The sequence below is a fragment of the Micropterus salmoides genome, unplaced genomic scaffold, assembly GCF_014851395.1.
Source record: "Micropterus salmoides isolate LMB-PRFRI ecotype aquatic unplaced genomic scaffold, ASM1485139v1 Ms_hic_scaffold_2, whole genome shotgun sequence".
Classification (NCBI taxonomy): domain Eukaryota; kingdom Metazoa; phylum Chordata; class Actinopteri; order Centrarchiformes; family Centrarchidae; genus Micropterus; species Micropterus salmoides.
This window is the reverse complement of record NW_024041150.1, coordinates 33,564,699-33,588,017: the sequence shown is the minus strand read 5'-3', so window position 1 is coordinate 33,588,017 and position 23,319 is coordinate 33,564,699. Positions and strand designations below refer to the sequence as shown.

Here is a 23,319-nt window from a genome sequence, read left to right as displayed (position 1 = left end):
CCGGGACACAACCTACGAATATATGGTCTTGCCATTCGGGCTCCCCTTAAGCCCCCGCGTGTTCATCAAATGCATGGCGGCTGTTGCACCTCTCAGGAAACAGGGTGTCCGCATAGCCATGTACATCGATGACTGGCTTGTGGCCGCAGAGTCGTACCGGGGGGCGCTGGAGCACACGCGGTTGCTATTGCATCACCTCGAGAACCTAGGGTTCAGGGTGAATCTAGTCAGTCAGAGAGTCTCTTTCATCGGTCTGACCCTGGGCTTGGTCTCCTTCAGAGCCCACCTGTCAGCAGGGAGGGTAAAAGCACTTTCTGCGTGCCTGGCCCTCTTTCGCAGGGGAAAGTTGTAGGGCTTACCTTCGGCTGCTGGGTCTGATGGAATTAGCGATAGTGGCCGTCCCCCTGGCACATTTGTTCATGAGGGCTTTTCAATGCTGGGTGGAGTTCCTCGGCCTGGACCGCTTGCACCACAGGTACTGTTGTGTAAGGGTTTTGGTAGACTGTGTGGTGAAACTTCGTCCCTGGAAACTCCCCAAATTTCTGACACAGGAGGTTATAATGGTACTCGTTATGGCCAGGAAGGTGGTCATGACGGATGCATCATTGCAGGTGCGGTCTGCAACCCACGAGGGAAGGATTGTGAATGGAGTGTGGGATCCCCACCTTCGTTTCACCCACATAAACTCCCTTGAGCTCCTAGTGGTGTCCCTGGTCAGCATGTGCTCATGAGATCGGACAATACGGGGATCTGCGGTCCCCACGGTTGCACACACTGGCTCACAGACTGATTTTGTGGAACAGTATGCATCTCCTGTCACTTAAAGCCACACATGTCCCATGGGTTCTGAACTGTGGAGCAGACTTGCTCTCCAGAGCCAATCCTCTGTATGGTGAATGGGAACTCCTCCCAGAGGTGGCCGTTCAGATTTGGGCTTGCTACGGTTGCCCCAGTCTCCAATGTCCTTCTCCCTGAGGGATTGGGATGCACCAGTGGGGATAGACGCGCTGGCACACGAGTGGCCGCGGGTTCTGCTCTATGCATTTCCGCCTCTGGCCCTGATCCTACCCTCACTGGCCAGAGTGCGGGAGCAGGGCTTGTCACTCATCCTGATGGCCCCTCATTGGCCGGGGAAACATTGGTTGGCAAACATCATCCGGCTCCTGTATGGCTCCATGGCCTCTCCCTTTACGCAGGGACCTGCTTTCACGCGCTCGGGGAGAGATATTTCATCCTCACCATGAGCGGATTGGATATTTGGCCTACAACAGCAAGGGGCTTCTGGCCCCAGTTAGTCTGCGAGCTCACTCTACTAGGGGGATGGCTACATCCTGGGCCCTGTTTAGAGGCGTTGCCTATCCAAGATATATGCTTGGCGGCCAGTTGGGCTTCACCTCATAGCTTTGTGAGGTTTTATGCTTTGGATGTCACTGCGCATCCTTTAGTGCATACCGTGTTGAGTGGGGACTCCTCTTAGGTTGCGATAAGTTGGCCTCTTGATTGGCAGTCGGTTTTCAAGATAAGCTTGTCTGGCAATACAGGAGTCAGGATATCCCCACAGTGAGATACCAAGCGAATGTTTGAAAGAGAACTTTAGGTTACACTTTAGGTTACAGAGGCAACCCTGGTTCTCTGATAACATGAGTAAGGTATCTCACCGGAACAACCTCCTTGCGTGAAGCGAGGAAGAGGTGTGCTTATTTTAAATGTGCTTATGACGCTGCATCATCCCTTTTATAGGGAGAGGACGTCCCTCCTCATGATGGAGTCGACTGCTAGCCAGTGGGGCTGGCTTATTGGCATTATGCTTCTGAGGACTACGCAGAGGGGCATACCCCATAGTGAGATATGTCACTCATGTTATCAGAGAACTGGGTTTACCTCTGTAACCTAAAGTTACCTATGTAACCTAAAGTTAAGTGCCCACGTCTACTTAATAATAGTCATTAATAAATCATTTAGTCAACAGCTGCTTGATATTCCACTTTCTTCATCAGCTGGTTGCTAACTTTGCCGGAACAGTACTGTAAATGAAAAACCAAAACAGTGAGAGAAAGGTTAAAAGTACTGATTTAAACTGTCAGTTTTCAGCTCCTAAACGTTGAGATAGACAGAGACAGATGTATGTGTTTATTAGCATATTTTACTGTCATTCTCATCTGTCTGCATTCTTTTCATTACTCCTCCTTTTCCTTCCTCTTCCCGTCATTCAGTCCTGTGTCTTATTCACCAACCCCCTTCATCTTGTCTGTCTCTCTGCCTGACCCCGCCAGTCTCGTTCTTTCCCCTCACCTCTTTCCCTACACCTCGCCTGCTTTCTTTCGTCTGCTGTCTATTTGTTCAACCATTAGGAGCTGAGTAGCTTTTAATGAGCTCTTTGATGAACGCCTCTCGTTAGCAGGATGGAGGGATGGAAGCGGTGGCAAGGTGGAGGTTAGGAAGGATTTAGGAATAGAGGGAGTGAGAATCACTAGATTCTGCGTCCACCCATCGCTCTCCTTCACTTCCTCTTGACTTCTGTCCTTTTTGTCTTCATCCCTTTCTTGTTGTCCTTCCTTACTGCACTACTCCATCCTCCTCTCATCCCTTCCTCCTGCCTTTCCATCTATCTGTGCTGACGTCCACTCGCCTCATGTTTATGTCTTCTGTTCTTGAATCCATTGCATTCCTTCCCTCTCTTTAACTGTCTTTTTCTTTGCTTTGCTTATCTTTTCTTCACCTTCCCTTTCCTCAACCTTTTCCTGCTTTGCCCATCTTTTTCTTTTCCATTCTTCTCAATCCTCCCTCCCTCTAGTGTGCCTCAGGCTAATGGTTCCCAGTTGTCTGTATTGAACTCTGAGACAACGCAGTTTCTGTCAGATAGACCTACCTGTGTGTTTGTGTCTGTGTCAGTCAGCCCAGGTTCAGGACATGTAAATAGAATTAACTAATTTCACGCTCAATCTCACCCTGTGATAACTGACCCTGGGGTTGTATGCTGTGTGTGTTTGTGTGTGCACATGCAGAGTTCAGAGGCCAGCATCGTATTGGAGGATATCCGGCCAGTCGTAGGTGTGTGTTTCTCGAACATATGTGCTTGCACGTGTGCGCCGTGTGTGTGTGTGTAATTTGATTTCCCTTTGAGGTGAGGGCTGCCTCTTGAATGAACTGCATTCCATTTCTCTTTCCTGAGGTGGACCTCGGTTCACTCACAACTACAATGGGATCTTTCTGCTGCTGTCGGGTTTGTTATATAAGATAAGATGAATTTTATGGATCTCCGAGGGGAAACCACTTTATTACAGTGGCAGCAAGTTGAGCTGCTGCCTTGAGAACAAACAGAGGAAATTATATTAGAGTATGTCCCTAAAATTAAATAATTACTTAATTCGGTTGTTTCTTAATGAACAATAATAATTTTTAAACTAATGTGTCCAACAATGTATTTCACAATTTCTTAACATTTCTCATATTTTTTTCTAATGGTTCACCTCACAGAATTAATGTAATGCAGATCATCATTTCATTCATTCATTTCTTTGTATTGGCTGGTGGTTTCATCCCACCTGTACCGGGAACAAGACTCTTGACTCCTGAAAAAAACAATAGCAAACCAGGAGGGAAGAACGTGTTAGAAAGTTAAGATTAGAGTTATGTATATACTTTTATTGTCACATATTCATTGTCACCACTTTACCTTAAAGACAGGAATATCAATAGCTTTACTTTATGTTCCTGGACAGACTCACAATAAACAATATTAAGTGTATCAGGAAGTGGGAAAGAGAAATTCATCTATGCTGCTTCACAAAATAGACTGTGTTGGAGACCATCCATGGATCAAAAAAGCTGTCAAAGCTAGCTAGCTAGTTTCCTCGTTGTTAATTAAGTTAGTTAGTTAAGCTTGTTAGCTTAGTCATTAACAATAGGTTCGCACAGTTTATTCAAACTATGAATTTGTACCATCTGCTGTCAATATAGTAGAAAGTGCTCCACATAAAATCTAATTACTGCAGACAGTAATGAGACAGTAGATCTTATGTGGAGCACTTTATACTCCAGCTGAGGAGTTTAATAAAAGTGGATGGTGCACCGCAGATAATAAGCTAATACGATAGCTTCCTCCATTTTGGACACCCCTTCTTCCTGTTCTCTGAAAGGTCAGGAGAGCTTGCTACTGGTCAACAATGCGTATTCTCGCGTCAGGGTTCTCCAAAGTTGAACTTGAATTGATCTTTATGTGGATTTACTCTGCATAGCCTGTGAGCACTTACACTAACTGCAGAAATGTCTCTGTTTAAAATACTAGCGTGTGTAAAGTGGTAAGTAAACATGGTTTGGTTCAATAGATAAAGAAATCCCATAATTTAACTTGAGTATAAATAATCCAATCAAGTTTTCCTCCTTGTGAAAAGCAAATTTTGGAGTTTAAATTTAATTTTAATTGCTCTTTAATGCCTAAACCAAAACAAAAGCACACAGTGCATAGATCTGTGGGAAAACCATGTTGATCATATATTCACTGTGAACGATAGCAAAATTTACAAACATAACCAAATAACACACAGAAACAGAGTCACATCTGTGCGATTAGAGCTGTATAAACACACAGTGCAATTATATGATTATAACAGATCCACACCAACACTTGAAGCTAAACATTAAGCACAATTACACAATTATATATGTGTTTGTCTGATTGTGTGTATATTTGCACACGGTGGGTGTCTCATTGAGTGATTAATGAAGGTACTTAAATATGCAGGGCTGGAACGGTGGAACGTCTGGTGTTTGTTAATCACCTTTAGGTGTGTTTGTGTGCGAGTGTCTGTGTCACACACCAAAGTCGCGTCAGGATAAATTTGGGTAATCAGGCACTGCAGTAGAACATGCACCTTTTCTTCCATTTGCTCCTTATTTCACTCAGAGAGCCAGAAAATACAGGGGAAGGGACTTTTATTGTGATTGTGAGAAAGTTCATTTTTGATCTCATCATAACATGTTGTCAAATTTGTGTTAATGGTGTTTAATTTAATAATAATGGAATGATATTGAGTTATTTCATGATTACAAGAAAACAGAATTTTTTTTTCTTTCTTTCCCTTCAGCACCTCTTAGTTGAACTTTTACAAGCTTTACCCCCCCCCCCCCCCCCCCCCCCCCCCCGACTTCTTTCCATCTCTTGCTTCACTCTGTTGGAATGCAGACGTCGAGGTCAAGATCAAGGCCACGGCTGGTCGCTGAGACTGCGCGCGCTCACGTCTGCTCACAGACACACACACACAATCAATCCCACACAAACACATGTTTGCTTTCTGTATTAATGCGTTGTCATGTACTTCCTCATCCGCTGCTTTTAGTCTTATTGTGCTACTTCATCATTCTGGCTGCACCTGAACGCAGCAGACTTTATTAATGTTCCTTCTGTGTGTGTGTGTGTGGGTGAGAGTACAGAAAAAAACTGATTACCACTGGGTGCGTGCATCTATGAACGTTCATTTTGGTGTCTGTGTTGTAGCTCTGTGTTGCGGTGCTCTGTTGTAACAGCATTTATTCAGCGTTTTTGCGGTCCATGAGAGGTTTTGCTGTTCAGTAGGTCATTGCTTTGAAAACACAAGACATTTTGCACTTCACATTTCTGGTAGAAGAAGAAACCAGGCAGTTGGCATGAACAAGATATCACGTAAAGAATCTCTTGTCTCCCAGGAAGAATAGAAAAATATGTAGAACTCACCCCTCTCTCTTTCTTTTCTTCTTCTATGTCTCCCTCTCTCTTAGGGTAAAGTGGCCCAGACAGCCTGCATGTCAGCCTGTAAACACATCTCCACCTCCCTGATGCAGCTCCTGCTCGACCCGGAGGTCAGACAGATCTCAATAGGAGCTCTGCACCAGATCTACACCGACGTCAAGGAGTGCGAGAGTGAGTGTGTAGACATGTAGTTTTCAAATTTGTGTAATTTTCTTAAATATTGTTAGCCTTTTCCGTTCCTTCCCTCCCATCACTCCCTTTGTCCTTCTTGTCAGTCCCATTGGTGTTTAATTTACTGTACCTTTACCAATTTTCTTCATTCTGGTCCTCTTTCACTCCCTCTTTTTGTCCCTATTATATTTACTGTCTGTTTCTTTTTATTTCCCTATCTCCTTCCTAGCTTGCATCCTCCTCTCTTTCTTTCCTCACAAAGTTTGAGCTGTCCTAATCTCCCTTCATCATCCTAGCCTTTCCGCCACGCATGCACGCACGCATGCACGCACACACACACGCGCACACACACACCAAAAAAACATAGATGGAAGGAAAAGATGCCTGAATCATCTCCCCAACTATGAACTTCTTATTTGTATGCATGTTTTATCAGCTATACATGGATCCATCATGAGAAATTTATAAAATATCTCTTTGTTTGATGTGTTGGAATAACACATGGTGCTACTTTTAAAATCAACTAGAAAAGTGTAGTGCAGTTTGCATTTGGACAGACAGGAGGCGCTATAGATCAACCACTTACAAAGTTGAGGGAGAGCATCTTTGATACCTTCTGTTCTCTGAAAATCTTGTCACTTTATCCAAATTTTTTCCTTTTTCTGCTGTCTTCCCCCACTCCTTTGTCCTTGCTCTTTGCTTCTTTCCTCACATCTTCTTCTCTTTTCTTTCTTCTGTCCTTTATCTCTTCTCCCACCCTTTGCCCACTCTTGCCTCTGTCTTTTACCCTCGCTTCTGCTCTCCATCATTTCATCCACCTCTCCGCTTCCCACCCTGTACCCTCGCTGCCCTTTACTCCCCCACCACCCTCCCCGTCCCTCCCCGTCCCTCCCCCCTTGCCTTGGTTTCTGAGACTTAAAGAAGCAGAGCGATGAAAGAGTGTGAGGCATCGTTGGCTAAGTTTTTACATGATCAAGGTTCTTAGAGTCACAGTGCGGGTCACACAGTGGGGTGTGTGTGTGTGTGTGTGTTTGTGATGTGATGTGGAGTGACATGCATGCAGTGCTGTGGAGAGGTCAGGAGAGTTACTTATTCAGGGTAGACCGAGGACTCAGATGAAGAATAACTGGGGAAGGATGGAAGAATAGAGGGGGGAGGTTAAGATACAGTAGAAATGGGATGAAATGGAAAAGAAGCAGAATGGGTGAAAACTTTGAGGGATGTGAAGAATTCAAAAGGAGAAAAGGTGGAGAGACGGATGGAAACCAAAAGACAGAGCAGGGAGGTGGGAAAGAGGGATTAAATTTGAAGGGAAAACCATGAATGAAAGATAGAAGGACCCAGAAAGAGAAAGTGCAGAGAGGTTAGAGAGAGGAAAAAGGAATTAATGAAAAGGGCAAGGTGGATCGAGAAGAAATGGGGGGGTGGGATGGAGGGATTAAAATAAGGGACTTTTATATACTGATAACCTATAACCTTTAAAAGGCAGGGGGATGAATAAGAGTGATGGATTAAATTTAACAGGGGTGAAAATGAAAAATGGAGGGTAAGAGGAAGAGAGAGAATGGATCGAAAGAGGGAATATTTGACAAAAGAAGAGGATAAACAGTCAAAGAGTAATGGGTCCATGAACACTGTAGGTTAATATAAGTAAGAATGAAAAATGGATGGACAGAATGAGGATGAGAGAGGAAAGTGTCGCTGTCATATTAGGAATAAACAAAAGAACCTGGAAAATGGAAGTCATGAAAAGACAAGTAGATGTAAATAAAGAAATGGGTGATACAATAAAGCAGTGTGCAAGAAAAAGCTGAAAATAGAGTCTGAAATGATACAAATTTTGTATCAATTTCGCAAATGTGCAAGAAACAAAATGTGTTGAAGAAAGAAAGTAAACTGAGAAGGGATTAAATGGGGGGAAAAAGAGGAGGATACAGCAGAATGGGATGAAAGAGGTTGAGGGACAAGAGGGAAGAGAAAATAGGATTGAAAAAAAGAAGTGTGACATTAAAAAAATAAAAGCACAAAAAGAGCACACGAGGAAGAAAGAGGGCAGAGAAGAGGGCGAAACACACAGATGAGAGGACGGATTAAAGCAAAGTTAATGGTGAGTCTGAAAGAAGGAGGAAGGAAGTGAGGGAGATCACAAGAACGAGGAATCAGAGATTAATTAAAAGGAGGAATTTCAGGATTGTGACAGATGAAAGGAAAGGGAGGCACAGATGAAATGAGTACAGCCACCGGGGAATAAGTGAAAAAAGACGGAGAGGAAAGAGGCAGAGAAGGAGGCAAGGAAATGAGACGAGGAGGAAAAGAGTACACTGATCAAAGTGATTGCGAGGAAGGAGGTAATGAGATAGAAGTAGACTTGAAGTATTAAAATGTTTTCACTAGTTGCAAATGTAAAACTGAACCGTGTGGTAAAGAAAAAACAGGGCAAGAAAATGAGATAAAGCAGAGACAAAAGAATGAGGTAGAAAAATAACACAAAAACCTGGACAAAAAGAGTGACAAAAGATTCCAAGATTAAAAAAATAAAAATAAAAAGAAGGTGCAGAGATTGAAGCAAATGCTAAACATAGATTGGAGTGGGAAGGCGAGCAGGAGCTACAGAATTTGCTTAACGTAGAAAATGACAATACTGTATGTTCAGCTGTCTGTTGACTCTGAAAAGCAAAAGGTGGAAGGATCATGATGTTATTAGTACTGCAAAACCTCTTAAGGAGGAGTTCGGGGTGGATGGTTGAACTGGAGACCGCTGTTAGCATCCCATTTCCTCCCAACAGTCAGCTTTGGTTTCTTCTAACCATGACCACAGTCTTTCTCTAACCTCATCCAAGTTCCTTTTTGAGCTAAAACTTCACCAAACCTGTGACAGATCAGACGATGCTCACATTGAGGTCGTATATTTCAAAGGCACTGACAAACGACCAATTTTGTCATTAACGTGGGTGGAGAGGGGAAAAAGAAGATGGAGGTAAAAGTTAGCAGATAATATATGGCGGTTTGGTCTGGAGAACGAGATAAAAGGTTAGTTTAGCCGATAGCTTCACAGTTCCTGAGCACGGCTGTGTGTGTGTGTGTGTGTCTCACGGGGGTCACTGAAGATGGCAGGCGTGTAATCAGTACTGTGGTGTGTATGGCCTTGTGTTTCTCTGTGTGTGTGTGTGTGTGTGTGTGTGTGTGTGTGTGTGTCCTGAGGTGAAAGAGATTAGCTCCAGGCTTGCGCGCGCGCGCTCTCTCTCTCTCTCTCTCTCTCTCTCTCTCTCTCTCTCTCTCTCTCTCTCTCTGTGGCACTCCTTTTTTCTCTCGTTCCCTCGCTCAGAATACCAGTCGGCTTGTTTACGGGGGCCAACTGACGCCAAGACCCCAGCTCACACTCCGTACGACCCCGACACAAACACACACTCACTCACTTTCACACACACACAAACACACACACACACACAGGCGTCACCCTGGGTTCAAAATCCAACAGTCCTCAACTGTTCTCAAACACGCATGCGAAGCCCTGTACAAACAGCTAAACGCACACACACACTCGACAAGCCTACCAACTGTCACACACACTCTCAGATATATACACACTCACACACTCACGTCAGGGACAACAAATGGTAGAAAATCTCCATCGTCTTCACACACGTTCAGCACAACCTACATTTAAACGCACTACAAAACCTTTTGCTTTTTCACAACCGCACGCACACACACACTCTTTCTCTTTTTCAACAAGACCCAGCGACATGACTCTGACACCCTGCCCTCCCCTTTCCCTTCCCTCCTCCCTCCCTCCCCCCTCATCCTCCTCCTCCTCCCCAGGCTGTCATTTGTCTGCCAATCTATCCCAGTGCATAGCGAATCCGACCAGGTCTTTTATTATTCCGTTTTTCACCCTCTCTTTCCTCCTCCTCCTCCTCTCTTCCCTCTCTCCGGGGGTGGACTGGGGGGGGGCGGGTTTGTATTTTCCCACAGGTTTTGCCAGAGCCGGCCCGGTCGCAGGCTTCCAGGGTGACACGTTGCTTCTGGCCTTCAGTGACTTGAGACAAGTAGGTCTTTGTCTCACTCGTGGTCCTCTCTCCTTCGTTTTCTCTTTCTCTGTTTTGTTTTCTTTCCCCACTATCTTTTCTCTAACCCCCCTCATCCTTCCTCCCATCCTCCCTCACCCCCAAGTCCTCCTCCTCCAATGCTTTCTCCTCCTCATCTTCCTCCTTCATTTGGTTTTCTGATTTGTTTTATGTACCCTCTACTTTTCTATTTAACACCCTCCCTCATCTCACGTCCTTCTCATCCTTGTTTGCCGACTTCCATCCCTCTCGTTTTTAATCTCTTCCATGCATCACGTCTTCTAACATTCCCACAGACTTTCTTCCTTTTCTTTATTTTTCTTCATCCAGCACACCATCTCTGCTTCTCGTCATCTTCTCTTGTCAAATTCGGTTTGCCCGCTGTTGTTGCAGATTAACACTATGGCCTCAAACGTCCCTTAAGAAATTACACTTTAACAGTAGGAGCTTCGAAGCTTCGAAGGTCAGACAGATCAATACTTAGACATGCGAGACATGGCAGGCAAAAACATGCAGTGGTCAATTTTGAGATTTGGGCTACTTGGCTTCCTTTTCCTCATACTCTGAGCCCAAAATCTCCACTTCGGTGGCACTTACATACACCAAACATTCCAGTCATATTCCTGACTATATCCTGAAGTTTTTTCCAGAGGGGTTTGTTCATATAACATTCATAGCCTGAATTATAGAACATTTTATTCCCAAAAACTGGTCATAAATAGTTTCTTTATGCTTGAGATTTCCAAAATCTTCTCAGTCAAAACATTTGAGTATAATGTGTCAACAAAATAAAACAATAATTTTGAACCTGACTAAATCCAGTGTTCAGATTTTTGTGTATATATATATATGCAAATTAACACATATTTCATTAGATACTGCCTGATTTGCATATGTAAACATAATATTTCACCTGCAGTGTCTCACCTTAAGATTTCTACCAGACTGATTTCTATACACCATGCAGTCCAATATGATGGACAATGATTCTTCATACCTGTATGACGATAATGTTAACAGACCTTCATGTAGTTTGTGGGCGGATTTGGACACTAGGTTAAGGCTGTCCCTGTATCATATAGCTTCTACTTGACATGTGTCTCTTTGCAGTGTAAACCAAACTAAGTGATATGTGTTGTTACATAATCTATGACCTTTGTTGACCTGAGTTAGCAAGCAGCAACAACAACTTCTAAAGACACAAGTCGCTTGCGAATTCCAACACCGGCACCCTCTCAAGCACTTCTGCGATGACATGTCTGATTCAAACAGTATGATCAAGCTGAAAGACGCTCATGGAGCAGAGGTCCTACAGAATCTACAGCCGAGGAACTCATACTCTGTATCAATATACCGGACCAATGACTCTGCTTCGATGTTGGGTTTTATGGCTTGAGAATGACAATTTTTAACTTTAGTAGCTAAAATGTTCTGTTTAGATCCAGGACCGCTTTACCAAGTTTCCTGGGGCTGACCTATGTCCTCAGACCTGATATTGGTGGGGGGGGTGTAAAGTTGAGTGCAGGAAGTGTCCCGACTGTGTACTGTGCTGTCTTGTTTCGGGTCCTGGGAAAAACAGAGCAGAACCAGTCGGAGGAGGGACAGAACTGGACGCCTCCGCTGTGTTCTGGAGAATACAGGATGTTGGGCGGAGTGTGTGTGTGTGGGTGCGTTTGACTGTGCTGTGTTTCGACTTTACGGAAAAAAGTGTTTGGCAGGCAAGTGCGTATGTGCATGAAAGGGCGTGTGAGCGAACTTGTTTGCCATCTTCGTTTTTCGAGTGTATTCTTACTTTGGTGTGTGTTGGTGTGTCTGTCATCAGTGTTGAATGTGTGAAACGGGGCGGAGAGCCCGAGCGAAAGTTTGTGTGGCTTTCTGGCCGCAGCGTGTGTGTGTCTGTGTGTTTGTCATCTTTGCTGTGAAAGTTGGTAGAAAGTGTGTGTGTGCTTGAGTGGGTGAAGCTGAGCGTAGAGAGAATGTGTGTGTTCGTTTATTGTGTCATCGCAGTGAATGTGTGAAACAGGGCGGAGAGCAAGTCAAAGTTTGTGTGTCTGCTGCCCGTCTTTGATGTGTGTGTGTGTTTGTCGTAGTTGTTGTTCAGTGTGTGAAAGTGTGTGTCTCTATTTTTGTGTGGGTGTGTGTGAGACAGCGGATGACGGATGGGCCGGCAGGACGGAGCAGGGGACGATGAATGAGGTGACAGACAGAGACGGATAGCCCTTTATCCCTCCGTCACAATCCCTCTTTCTCTCTCCCTCTCTTCTCTTTCTCCGCCTGTCGGGATGATGCAGTGCCTCTTGTTCTCCCGCTTGGAGGAGGAGAAGGAAGGGGGGAAGATGGGGAGAAGGAGAAAAGAAAAAAATTGCATTCATCCGGCATCGATGTTTACTTCAACCCCCCCGCCCTCCTCTCCTCCACTCATTCCCCTTTTCCCTCCTCTTGCTCCCACTGCTTGCTTCAACCTCCTCTTCGTCCGTTTCCATCCCCTCTTTTCTTGCCTCATTCTCCTTACCTCCATCTCCTCTCCTTCCTCCCCCCTCCCTTTTTTTGCTGATCAGAATCATTTGACTCCATCGCTCCTTTTGGGGTAATTCAGCTCTTTTGCTCTTTTATTTCTCTCTCTGTCTGCCTCTCATCCTTTGTTTTTTGTAACCATTCTTATCTTATCAAAAGAAGCGCACTCCTCCCATCCCCCCATATGCACTTCCATACGTAATTTATGTGTCCACATGTGGCTGAGTGCATCCTTTGTGAGCGAGATCCTCATTCTTTCAGGTAAATATTTCATGTGATTTTCATACACCGCGCATTGGTGCTTCAAGGTGTGTGTGTGTGTGTGTGTGTGTGTGTGTGTGTGTGTGTGTCTTTGTGTGTATGTGACCTGGTGGTGAACGGTCGATAAATCACGCTGACGGGGCTGTTTGTTGTGTGGTCAGGTCCCGATGTTCCGGAAGGTTCCGGGGTCCTGGGACAGGGCCGAGACAGGATTTCCCCAAGGAAACACATATGCGCCGACACATTCGCACACACAATCCTCTGAGATACTACTCAGAGGATTGTGCACACACAGTGCACGCAGAGTGAGATGAAAACGTGGTTTTTCTCTGAGCAGTTTGAAAAAATTTGCAAAATACTGAATCGAGGCCCATGAATAAATTGAATGGAAATTGCACCATTTTGTTTTTTTGTTTTTTTTGTAACGACTATCAGGTTTTCGAAGTCTGAGACTGTGGGCCTCCCCTCAGGCAAAACTTGGAAAAAGTTCCCTTACCCAAACATGGTTTGCCTTGATTTGCTCAATTCCCGAATGCCTATGAGATCATGTTTATATTATGATCGCAAAGATACTCAACAACTGAGCCAAGATAGCCTAATATTGATGTTTGATATAACTTAAGTCTAAACCAAATCCATTAAAAATAAAAGGTCTAAAAAAAAAAAGAGGTCTGTCCTGAGGCATTTATCAGTTTCCGACTGATGAAGTGGAAAAAATAAAAAAAAATAAAAAAATCTCACCAAAGCACACACATTTAGTATATTCTATGTGATCTGCTTTTGATAACTAATAATAATGTAATAACTAATGTAATATTTGTTACAGGCCTTTCTGTAAAACAGTTTGGAGCCCCGCCTCCCACTCTGAAAACCTCTGGACTATATCATTAGGGTCCTTCTGAAACTGGTGCAAAATCAGTACCTGAGTTTCGTTACCTATTCTAAAACTAAACTTTTCAATCATTTACTTTGAGGAATATAAATACCATTTGGTTCCATTACAATTACCACATCTCAAATGCACAAGATTTTTATCTCAAGTCAAGCAGCCATGCAAGATTCTTAAAATACCTGAAAATAATGGGCTAAGATTTGCTAAATTCTGATTTCAAAGAGGAAATATTTGATCAAAGAATCAGGAAACAAGACTAAGAATTAATGTCAACTTTTGGTTCTGTTCAGCAGTTTTCAGTACTCGGTGCTGTAGATACATGTATTTAGTTCCACACTCAGCTTTAAATATTATATCGTTTCCCCCAATTTGGCCAGAGAAACATCATGTCCTTTCTTTGCTTTTACAGATGTTGAAGTTCCTGTTGCGTGAGATTAATATAGTAGTGTCTCAATTCCTTACAAACCCAGTATACACTATTTATTAATCTGAGTATTTTTGCCCTTATAGCATACAAGAAATTAATACTTAAATGTTTTGTATAAACAAGAAATAATAAGAAGTTCAACTAATGCCACAGTCTGTGTAAAAGTTGGAGACTTGAGAAAGAGAACTGTCCGACAATTGTATCAACACCACTCAAAAATCAACTAACTCTAGTCTTCATTCCAGACATCTATGATGTTAAACTTTATTTGCTTCTGCGGGCCTACTGAAAAACTTTGGCATGGCAAACTTCAGGATGTGATAAAGTACTAACTAATCTGTGATATAATCATGCCAATGACACATGAAACAAAAAACATGCTTTGTCATTCAAAAAGAAAATTCCGCTGATACTGCCTCTAACTCTGTGAAAGTCTGACGTATCCACCTGACTTTTTGCGGTTCTGGGAAGCACTGCGTACTGTATGTGCAGATGTAGTGTGGCATATCAGACTTGTATGGGCTCTGAGAAAATTGCGTTTCGTTTGTCCCAGCTCTCCCTATACTGTATCTGCTAGATTTCAACAGAAGCACTGAATCCTGTTCTAATTAACATTATGTAGACTTAAGTTTTAGCGAAGGCACCTGCATGAGGCAAACCTGCCATCAACATACACTCTCTAGGTTTAACTGAATGGACCTATTAAATATAATGTACACGTCCAGGATTAATTTAACCTGTGTCACTCTGCACTTTCTGCTGGTTCTACACCGGTCACACACTCAAAAGCAGCAACACAAGCCATTTTCAAACTGTCTAGAAAAAGGCTGATTCACTGTAACAAGCTTATCTGAGCTGTCAGCAGCTTTCTCCTGTTCTCCGCAATTGCTAAATAATTTGGTGAGCGTAGGCGGCCGATTGTGTTAGTGTGTGTGTGCACTCCCCAGGCTGCCCTTCTCCACAGATCCTATCAATCCTCCTATATTTAGAATATTCAGAAGTCTGTGGTTACTTCAAACCTTTGGCTGGCCCTCGTGAGTGTGTCTCTGTGTGTGTCTCTGTGTGCAATGCTTGCAAAAGTAGAGTTCCCATCATTCCCTTCTCTACTCGTTCATACAACAGGCATGCATTCTTCCACCTTCGGCCCAGTCGTGTGCGCGTGTGTGTGTGTGTGTGTGTGTGTGTCTTTTGTCATTGATTGGTCCCGGGTTCATTCTTTTGGTTGACCGACGATAGTCAAATTCCATCCATTCATCTGGTCATCTCTTTTCCCCTCCTACCCCTGTTCTCTTTCTTATGTCTTTCTATTTTCTTAAAGTCTCGAGTTTACTGAGCTTTAACCTATTTTCTGTCACCTTCAATTCTCTTCTCCCCATTTCCCTGATATTTTGATATTTTGTTTATCCCTCCTTCCTTTATCTCTGCCCAAACCTCATTCTCTCCTCTCTTCCACTATTCTCTTCCTTTCTTTTTCTCAATTTTCTCATCTCCTCTCTCTTCTCCTCAGTGTCCTCCCCTTCTCTCCTCTCCTCTTGTAACTGTTTCCCAGTTTGAATTTCTTATTTTTAGCATGTCTTTCACTTCTACTTCTTACTCTCTTTACTCTTCTTCGTCTTCGGGCTCTTTCTTATTGTTCTCCCTTCTAAATCCTTGTTTTTCTCATTCATGTTCTCATAATTTTTATCACATCACACTCACTTATTTCCCTTTCTGTATCATGCTTTTTTTTCCCGCATTAATCTACCTCTCCATCTCACTTTTGCCTGTGCAACACAAACTTTCATTGGTCAAAGTACTTGCGCGCACATGCACACACACAAGACACACACAGGTTTGCTTTCAGAGCTGTCTGACGTTTGTGTGTCCCCCCCAACCTTTACCCCACTCCAAAAGCAACATGTCACAGCATGACAACTGCTCCTCTTACCCTGACTCTGTGTGTGTGTGCAGATTGACCAGCGTAGCCAGTAGCGATTATCTAGTGACAGGATAGCAGATTTTCCCCCTCTGCTTGTGTGTGTGAAGGTAATAGACAGGCTAAGGGATGAGATGAGGCCCAGTGGAAGAGGAAACCTCCATCTCACCTCCTCGTAACCCAGACTAACGAGGCTGCAAGAGGGAAGCACAGGAGAGAGGAAAGATGGTTGGAATAGAGAGAAGGAAAGATGAGCAGGAGACAGCAGGAGCCGTATTTTAGGCTTTAATGACTTTTCTGTACTTTATAGCACTTTTTTTCTTGCACTTTTAAGGAACACTTGTGATTTTGAGTGTCAAAAGACAGGCGAGTCCATTTAATTTTGAATTCTGTGAATATGATATCATTCTTCAGGATAAAAGCCACTGAACATCCTAGTCTATCCATCGTCAACCGCTTATCCTGTGTGCAGGCTGACATCGGGCGCAAGGCGGGGTACACCCTGGACAGGTCGCCAGTCCATCGCAGGGCCACACATAGACAAACAACCACTCACGCTCACACTCACACCTAAGGACAATTTAGGGTCACCAATCAACCTAGTCCGCATGTCTTTGGATGGTGGGAGGAAGCCGGAGCACCCGGAGAGAACCCATGCCACTGCACCACCGTGCCGCATCCTAGTGACATACAAAGCCAGACAAAGCCCCCAGATTAAATTCTAAATTTGATTTAATACACTTTCATTTACACTCATATACTCGTATATATGTCTGCCTGCCACAACACAAATCTGATTATAATCAGACTTGGTTTTCCAGGTCTACATCCAAATCTTTGTCTGTCCTACTCCAGCCCGGAGGGTGGCGGTAGTGCACCTGAGGCTGTTGGGTAACAGCTGAAAAATCACCAAAAAAGACGGATGGATTAGTTACGACAATAACAATTCAGTTGCTATCTGACAATTACCCAGAAACAGACAAAAAGACAACAGCTATCGTCCTCACGGGCTCTCACTCATGCTGTTCCGTCACAAATATAGATCGATTAGTGGTTGCAACGACGAGGGCTCAGACAAACAGGATAGCCAATATGTGTTGAAATCGCTGGTGTCGCCAAACAGAGAACAACGGCTAGTTTCAGTGTAATTCTTGTATCACTACAGATGCTGTTATCACAGGGGACAGTAGTGGTTCCTTCCACAGACCAGAGTGGTTTCAACTATCGGATATAAAATCTGTCTTGAATGGTTTTTGGATAAATTTCCACTTTTGATACCCAGTAGCCCTTTCATGCGTTGTGGGCAGATCACATAGCTAAATACATAGGTGTAAATGAGAAAGAGTCCATAAAGAGGCCTTTTGTAACCAAGAAAAGTCCGTAATATCTAAACAATGTAAAAAGTTAGGAAACATATATAAAAAGTCATAGAAGAAAAACATGACATTCAAATTAAGCAACAAGTATAAAATAGTTTATAAATATTAATTTGTGTGATACTGACATAATTAAACATAATACCTTTGATTCAATACCTCAATATTGTGACAATTGTAATTTATCAATGATATGTGCAACGATGACCACAGTCCTAGTTAATTTCATACAGCTAGTAGAGTAAGTAGTAACAGAATAAGCCAACTAAGGATGCAAATAGGGGGACACGTTTCCTCCTTTAGAATATGCTGTTTTATGTTCTTGTATAGTATAAAAAACAACTTTACAGAGCGAGGTCTCCATCACTGTAGCAGGAAGTCTTCACTTGATTCTGTCAGAGTTTGTTTGTGACTTCATTGTTCCTGACTTGAGTGCACACACTACTTAACGCGCCTCGCTTCCTGTCAGTTGCCTGACTCCCACTGCGAGATATGATACACTCCTGCAGGAAATAATCCAAATCTTATTGTCCCACAAACTTTTTTGTTTTTGTCCGCATTTCTTTGTTTAGCATTTAACTTAAAGTGAGTATTGATGACCTGTCAGAGTTTTGTTTCAGGATGAACAGACCTTAATTTCGCTAGGCCTGCCAAATGTCACCGTGATTTATTTCCCGAGACCTGATCCAGAGTTTGTCTTTTGCCAAGATGACCTGAAGTCTACATCCATATGTGGTGAGACGTAAAGTGAGGGGAGAAGGAGGTTAGAAAGCGAGAGCATGGGGATTCACACAAGAAGTCTTCACAACTCTTTTCAGAGAGAAAAGATGTGATGTGGGGGAGGAACATGTTAGGAGAAAGGAGAACAGAAAGTAAGGGATTAGAGGAAGGGGAGACAGAGTTGAGGATGAGGACAGGAAGAGATAGACGAGGTCAGAGAGATGGAAGGAGACAGAAAAATCTGCTACCGTCACATTCCTAAAGCCTGTGGTCACACTGGGACAGCTGCAGCATGTGTGTGACAGGTCAGGTTCAGGAAAGGGGCTGCTGACAAGACTGGGATGAACTGTACCTATGTGTGTCAGGAGTTGAACGGCGGCCACCGCACATGCTTGGCCTCGTCAGCAACAGGTTGACCTTTGACCTTTCAACTCCTCGCCAGACAGATAAGGAAAGAGAGGTGAGGATGAGTGTGGAGAGGAACAGAAAGCAGAAAAAAGTGGGGGAAGAAAGACAGAGGTCTGAACAGAAAGGCGTAAATGAGGGAGAAGGTTAATACGAAAGACTGAAAGACTGCAATGAATCTAAAGGAAGATGACAGGAGGAGATGGAAACGGAAAACAGAGAGCGTTCAGTCCCGGTTCTGAACTCGCCGAGAGAGAAAACAAGACATGAATGCGTGAAAACGTTGACGTAGTGGAGCAAAAAGCGAGGGATAGGGAGTGAAAGAGTGCAGTCAGGTGAAAGTGATACGGCGGCTGAAATGGACATGCAGGGTGGTCTCTCTCCCCCCCCCGTCTCTCCCTCTGTCTCTCTACCTCTCTCCCCCTCTCTCTCTCTCCTCGGGAGGCTGACACTTCCCTTCATCCGTTTGACCGCTCACAGAAGGGGGGATGAATAGAGGAGTGGAGAGGGGTGAAAGAGCGGGGATGAGCGGAGAAGAAAGAGGGCGAAGGGAGGATGAGCAGCAGACGGACATCTAAATGCTCGCCCCGCCGATCTATTGGGAGGGCGAGAGACACACAAACAGCAGTTGGACACACGCATAAACACGGATGCAGGCGTTTCAGTCGGCGCAAAATGCAGCAAGACTTTTGCTTTTAGTGGACACTCGTGCGCACAAAGTTTTGGGCGTAGAAACACAAAACTGCTCTCAAATGTTGCTTTGTCCATCCTGCAAAAACACAGTCATAGAAATGTTGGTGCGTGAGGCGTCCTGGTGGCTGAGCAGTCTGCGAGACGTACCAAGTAACTATGCAACCATGGTTCAAATGTGGCCAAGGACCCTTACTGTGTCCCATCCGCCTATCTCTCCCTCCTGATGTTTCCTGTGCGCTTTTCACAGTTTATCTAATAAAGTTAAAACTGATTTTAAATCAACTAGCTTAAATTTGAGATCCTTCAGAGCGGTGTGCTGTGATCTCTGGTATACCGGATGATACCATTGTGATGCTATCTTTCTCGTTAATAGTCAACAAACATGTTTTTCAGTGCTACACATAGCAGCGTTCCCATATACGACAGCACAGTATGTGCACATAAACGTGCAAATCGAGAGTGAAGATCAATAGAACGGAAGGGGAAAGAAATTTGCCTTTTCTGCTTCATAAGCCAATTCATCACAAAAAAAAATCTGTGTTAACAAAAAGAGATTTTCAGACTGTATCAATCAACTGACAATGTGAGAGGGGTCACTCGTGATGAACCGACAGAGAATTATAACTGCAGCTTCCCTTGGCTTAACAGAGCTTTTAGCAGGTTTAAGCTGTTTAGCTGCCTGGCTCGCAGCTTTACTGTTTTGGTTCACTCTTGCCGCTTTCATAGTCTTTTTCAGGTGCAGCAGGCAGCTGTTTTTCAGAGATAAAGCTCTCAAAAGCCACTGTACACTACCTGTTCGGGACCAACAGACCTAAGCATGAATATTGGACTTAAAGTCATGAAGTGAATGTTGCTCCGTATCTTGTGATGTGTAAATAAGCAGTTTTCTAACATTGCCATGTCAGCCTCACAGATGATGATATGTCACCATTGTTCTCACAACTTAAGTGGCCAAAAAATTGAGCTATTGCAGGTTTAAGATGATCAATGAATAATAAATAAACTACGAGTATCAATGCCTTTCAAGAGGTATTTTAAAATCCAGTTTTCACCCAAAATTTTGTATCGTATTATTTCTTCCCCTGTTTTTCTGTAATCCTACATTGATAGAGGGAAGGAATAGTAAAAGAGAGAAAGGTTGACTCATCCTCCACTAGAATCAGCGCACTAAACCTTTTCTCTTTTCCTTTTTCTAGTTTCAGAGTAATCTTCCTGAATAGCACTGTCTATCTGAGCTTCACTCTTTCCCTCACTCCTCCTCTGCCTGTCCTCTATTCCCATCTAACCGTCCTCTTCCTCAGCTTTCTCTCAGTTTCTCCTCCTTCCTCTTCCCCTTTAAAGCGCGATTACGAGGCGTCATAGAGGCTGATGCCTCTGTCAAACACAGCAAGCACAAAAACAACGTTTACACGCACAACTCAAAATGGGTGCAGTGTAAGGTCAGCGGGATAAGCACTGGTCCCAGGGAGGGGCGAGACCTAACCGTCAGACCCCCAAAAACTCCCTTATCTGATCTCACACACACACACACACTCTGTCAGCTACCTACAGAGCCATATATACACCCATCTCTCCTGTCTGCTTCACACACATATATTAGTTGACTACATAGCTGAGTCTGAGCGTAATAAAGCCATCATTGATCCTGCTGCGCCCAAGATAACACAAAAAAAATAGTCTGCTTGAAATGTGTGCCTCCATATCTGCAGATTTATGAGTTCAAGGTATTATTTGTGTGTGTGTGTGTGTGTGTGTGTGTGTGTGTGTGTGTGTGTGTTGGCCCCTGTCTCAACTTCCTGTCCTGTCTGTGGCCGGCCTTATCGGCGTGACAACAGGTCAGGCAGTGGTCACAGCGACAGAGCTATTCAGCGACCTGATTGGACAGAGCGGGGAGCGGTGCTTCGCTTCTTCTGAACGATGATCAAGTATTAATAAATATCTTTGACTCATGTAATCACAGATATAGATACTCACGCACCCACACACCCACGTGTCTTCCTCTCTCAGTGTCAGTCATACATTATTTTACACACACACACACTTACAGTGACCGTGCGATGACCGGGTCAGGTCATTGTTCTGTGTTATCAGTCTTGACCTCTCCATCAGTCTCCCCGATATGACCTGCATCTACACCCCTTCCTGTGTGTGTGTGTGTGTGTGTGTGTGTGAATCTGCGGTCATTCCATGGTCAAACCAAAAAGTTAAGACTTTGAAACAACTCTCACCTTTCAACTGTTTCCTGTTTTGGCCTTGTTGAGGACACAGAGAGGATGAAAGATGTGTTTCATTTCAAGCTGCAGTGTAATGTTGTTCTGTATCTGCAAATTAGATTTTTTGCCTGCAGTTGAATAATTGTCTGAGGAGCAGTTTGGGAGCGCATTTCACTAAATGTGTGCGTATCTGAATTTCAGGTGGTTTAGACATTTTTTTATCATTATTTACGTATGACCATTTTAAATGGGTGGTGGATTAGACGCATGCCTTTGGTGTGAGAGACCCGGGTTTGAATCCACTGTGAGACACCAATGTGTCCCTGAGCAAGACACTTAATACCTAGATGCTCCCGATGCGTGCGACCTCTGACATGTATAGCAATTGTAAGTCGCTTTGGATAAAAGCTTAAGCTAAATGAATAAATGTAAATGTTAAACAAAACAGTATGTAATGCAACCCTTTGTCACATGTTGCAGAGAAGGTCAGGGGTTTAATAACACCAAACATCACATCTCATTAAATGAAAATAACTGCAATTGCAGCATCAGTGACAATAATTGCAATTAGATATTTTTTTCAAAATCGTTCAGCACTGATGGATGATAATAATGTATTTTAATTTTTTACTAAAGAATACACTGTCCTCTTTGATTGACTTTTTGTGAGATCCCCCGCAGACTTCTGTCAAGATGTTTAGAAATACTCTTTGAACAACAAGTGGTAACCAACAAAAACACCTACTTATGCCTCATTCACAAAAAAAAACGTTATTTCAAAAGTTCAACTACTGAACAAGTTGTCTCCTACATCACTGAAAAGTCCACTCTCACTGTATGTGAACTGGAAGCCTAAGTACACCCTCTTTATCTCTCTCTCTCTCTCTCTCTCACTCGCTCACTCTCTCACTCGCTCACTCTCTCACACTCACACACTCTCACACTCTCACACACACACACACACACACACACACACACACACCCTCACTGGTCGAGGCAGATGGCCGCCCACCCTGAGCCATGGTTCTTCTCGAGGTTTCTGCCTCTTAAAAAAAGTTTTTTCCTTGCCTCTGTAGCCTAGTTGGGATTGGCTTTCAAACAAGTGCACAATGAATGTGAAATATCCAAACATGGTCACGATGAACAAAACACATTTCGGAGTTGGGGGAGACTTTAAAGTTCTCAAATCCTGTTGGACAAAGTGGTTGAATCTTCATTGACAATTTAAAAATGCCAGTATTCAGGTAGACGCTGAAACCACTGACCTACATTCACTTAAAAAGTGATTGAATCCGCATAAAAATAAATAATAATTATAAAAAATAAAGTGATTCAATCTAATTTGCAACAGAATCAAACTGTTGGTTAAATCTTTACCAAAGTGAAGTCTGAAAAGAGGACGAACCCAAAATGAACTCCCGGCCCAGAGTTAACCTGTAAAAAGTATTTGTACCCAAATTGACTTTAAAAAAGCGGATGAGGACAAATTGACCTTTTTAAAAAGTGCTTGAATCTAAATTGAGCTCAGAGCGCAGCTAAACGCCGCTGTTTTTCTAGCCCTGTTTGTTTTGGAGTATTCTGTCTTTATTTGCTTTATCAGCGCACAGAGCAGCTCCCAGCAGGCCCCTCTGACTTCAGCCTGCACTCGTTTATCGTCTCCCTGGTTCTCACTCGCTCGTTCTTCCTCCTCCGTAACATCTAGTTACCCTCTGCCTGACCTCCTTCACTCTCTCCTTTTCCTTTCTCCTGCAGTCCTGTAATATTTCCCCAATCATTCTTTTTGAGTTTTCTCTCATTTACCTCCTCTCTCTCTCTCTCCCACTCTGTCTCTGTCTGTCTATGTCTCTCACTTACCCTCTCTCCATCTGTGCAGTGTCTAATTGACAGCAGAGACCCCTGGTTGAACCACCAGCACTCTTGTCTCATTTTCTTTCTTT

The 23,319-nt window shown here is 43.6% G+C and overlaps 1 protein-coding gene across 2 annotated transcripts in view; it reads left to right on the top strand.

Annotated features, from left to right (window-relative positions):
• Positions 1-23,319, top strand: part of exoc6b (exocyst complex component 6B) — a 104,647-nt gene that overhangs the window by 64,173 nt on the left and 17,155 nt on the right. For both annotated transcript variants that reach the window (XM_038732506.1, XM_038732507.1), the window contains 2 exons: positions 5,758-5,899; positions 9,875-9,948. In XM_038732506.1, the coding sequence (XP_038588434.1) occupies positions 5,758-5,899; positions 9,875-9,948 (216 nt within the window). The remainder of the gene's footprint in view (positions 1-5,757; positions 5,900-9,874; positions 9,949-23,319) is intronic.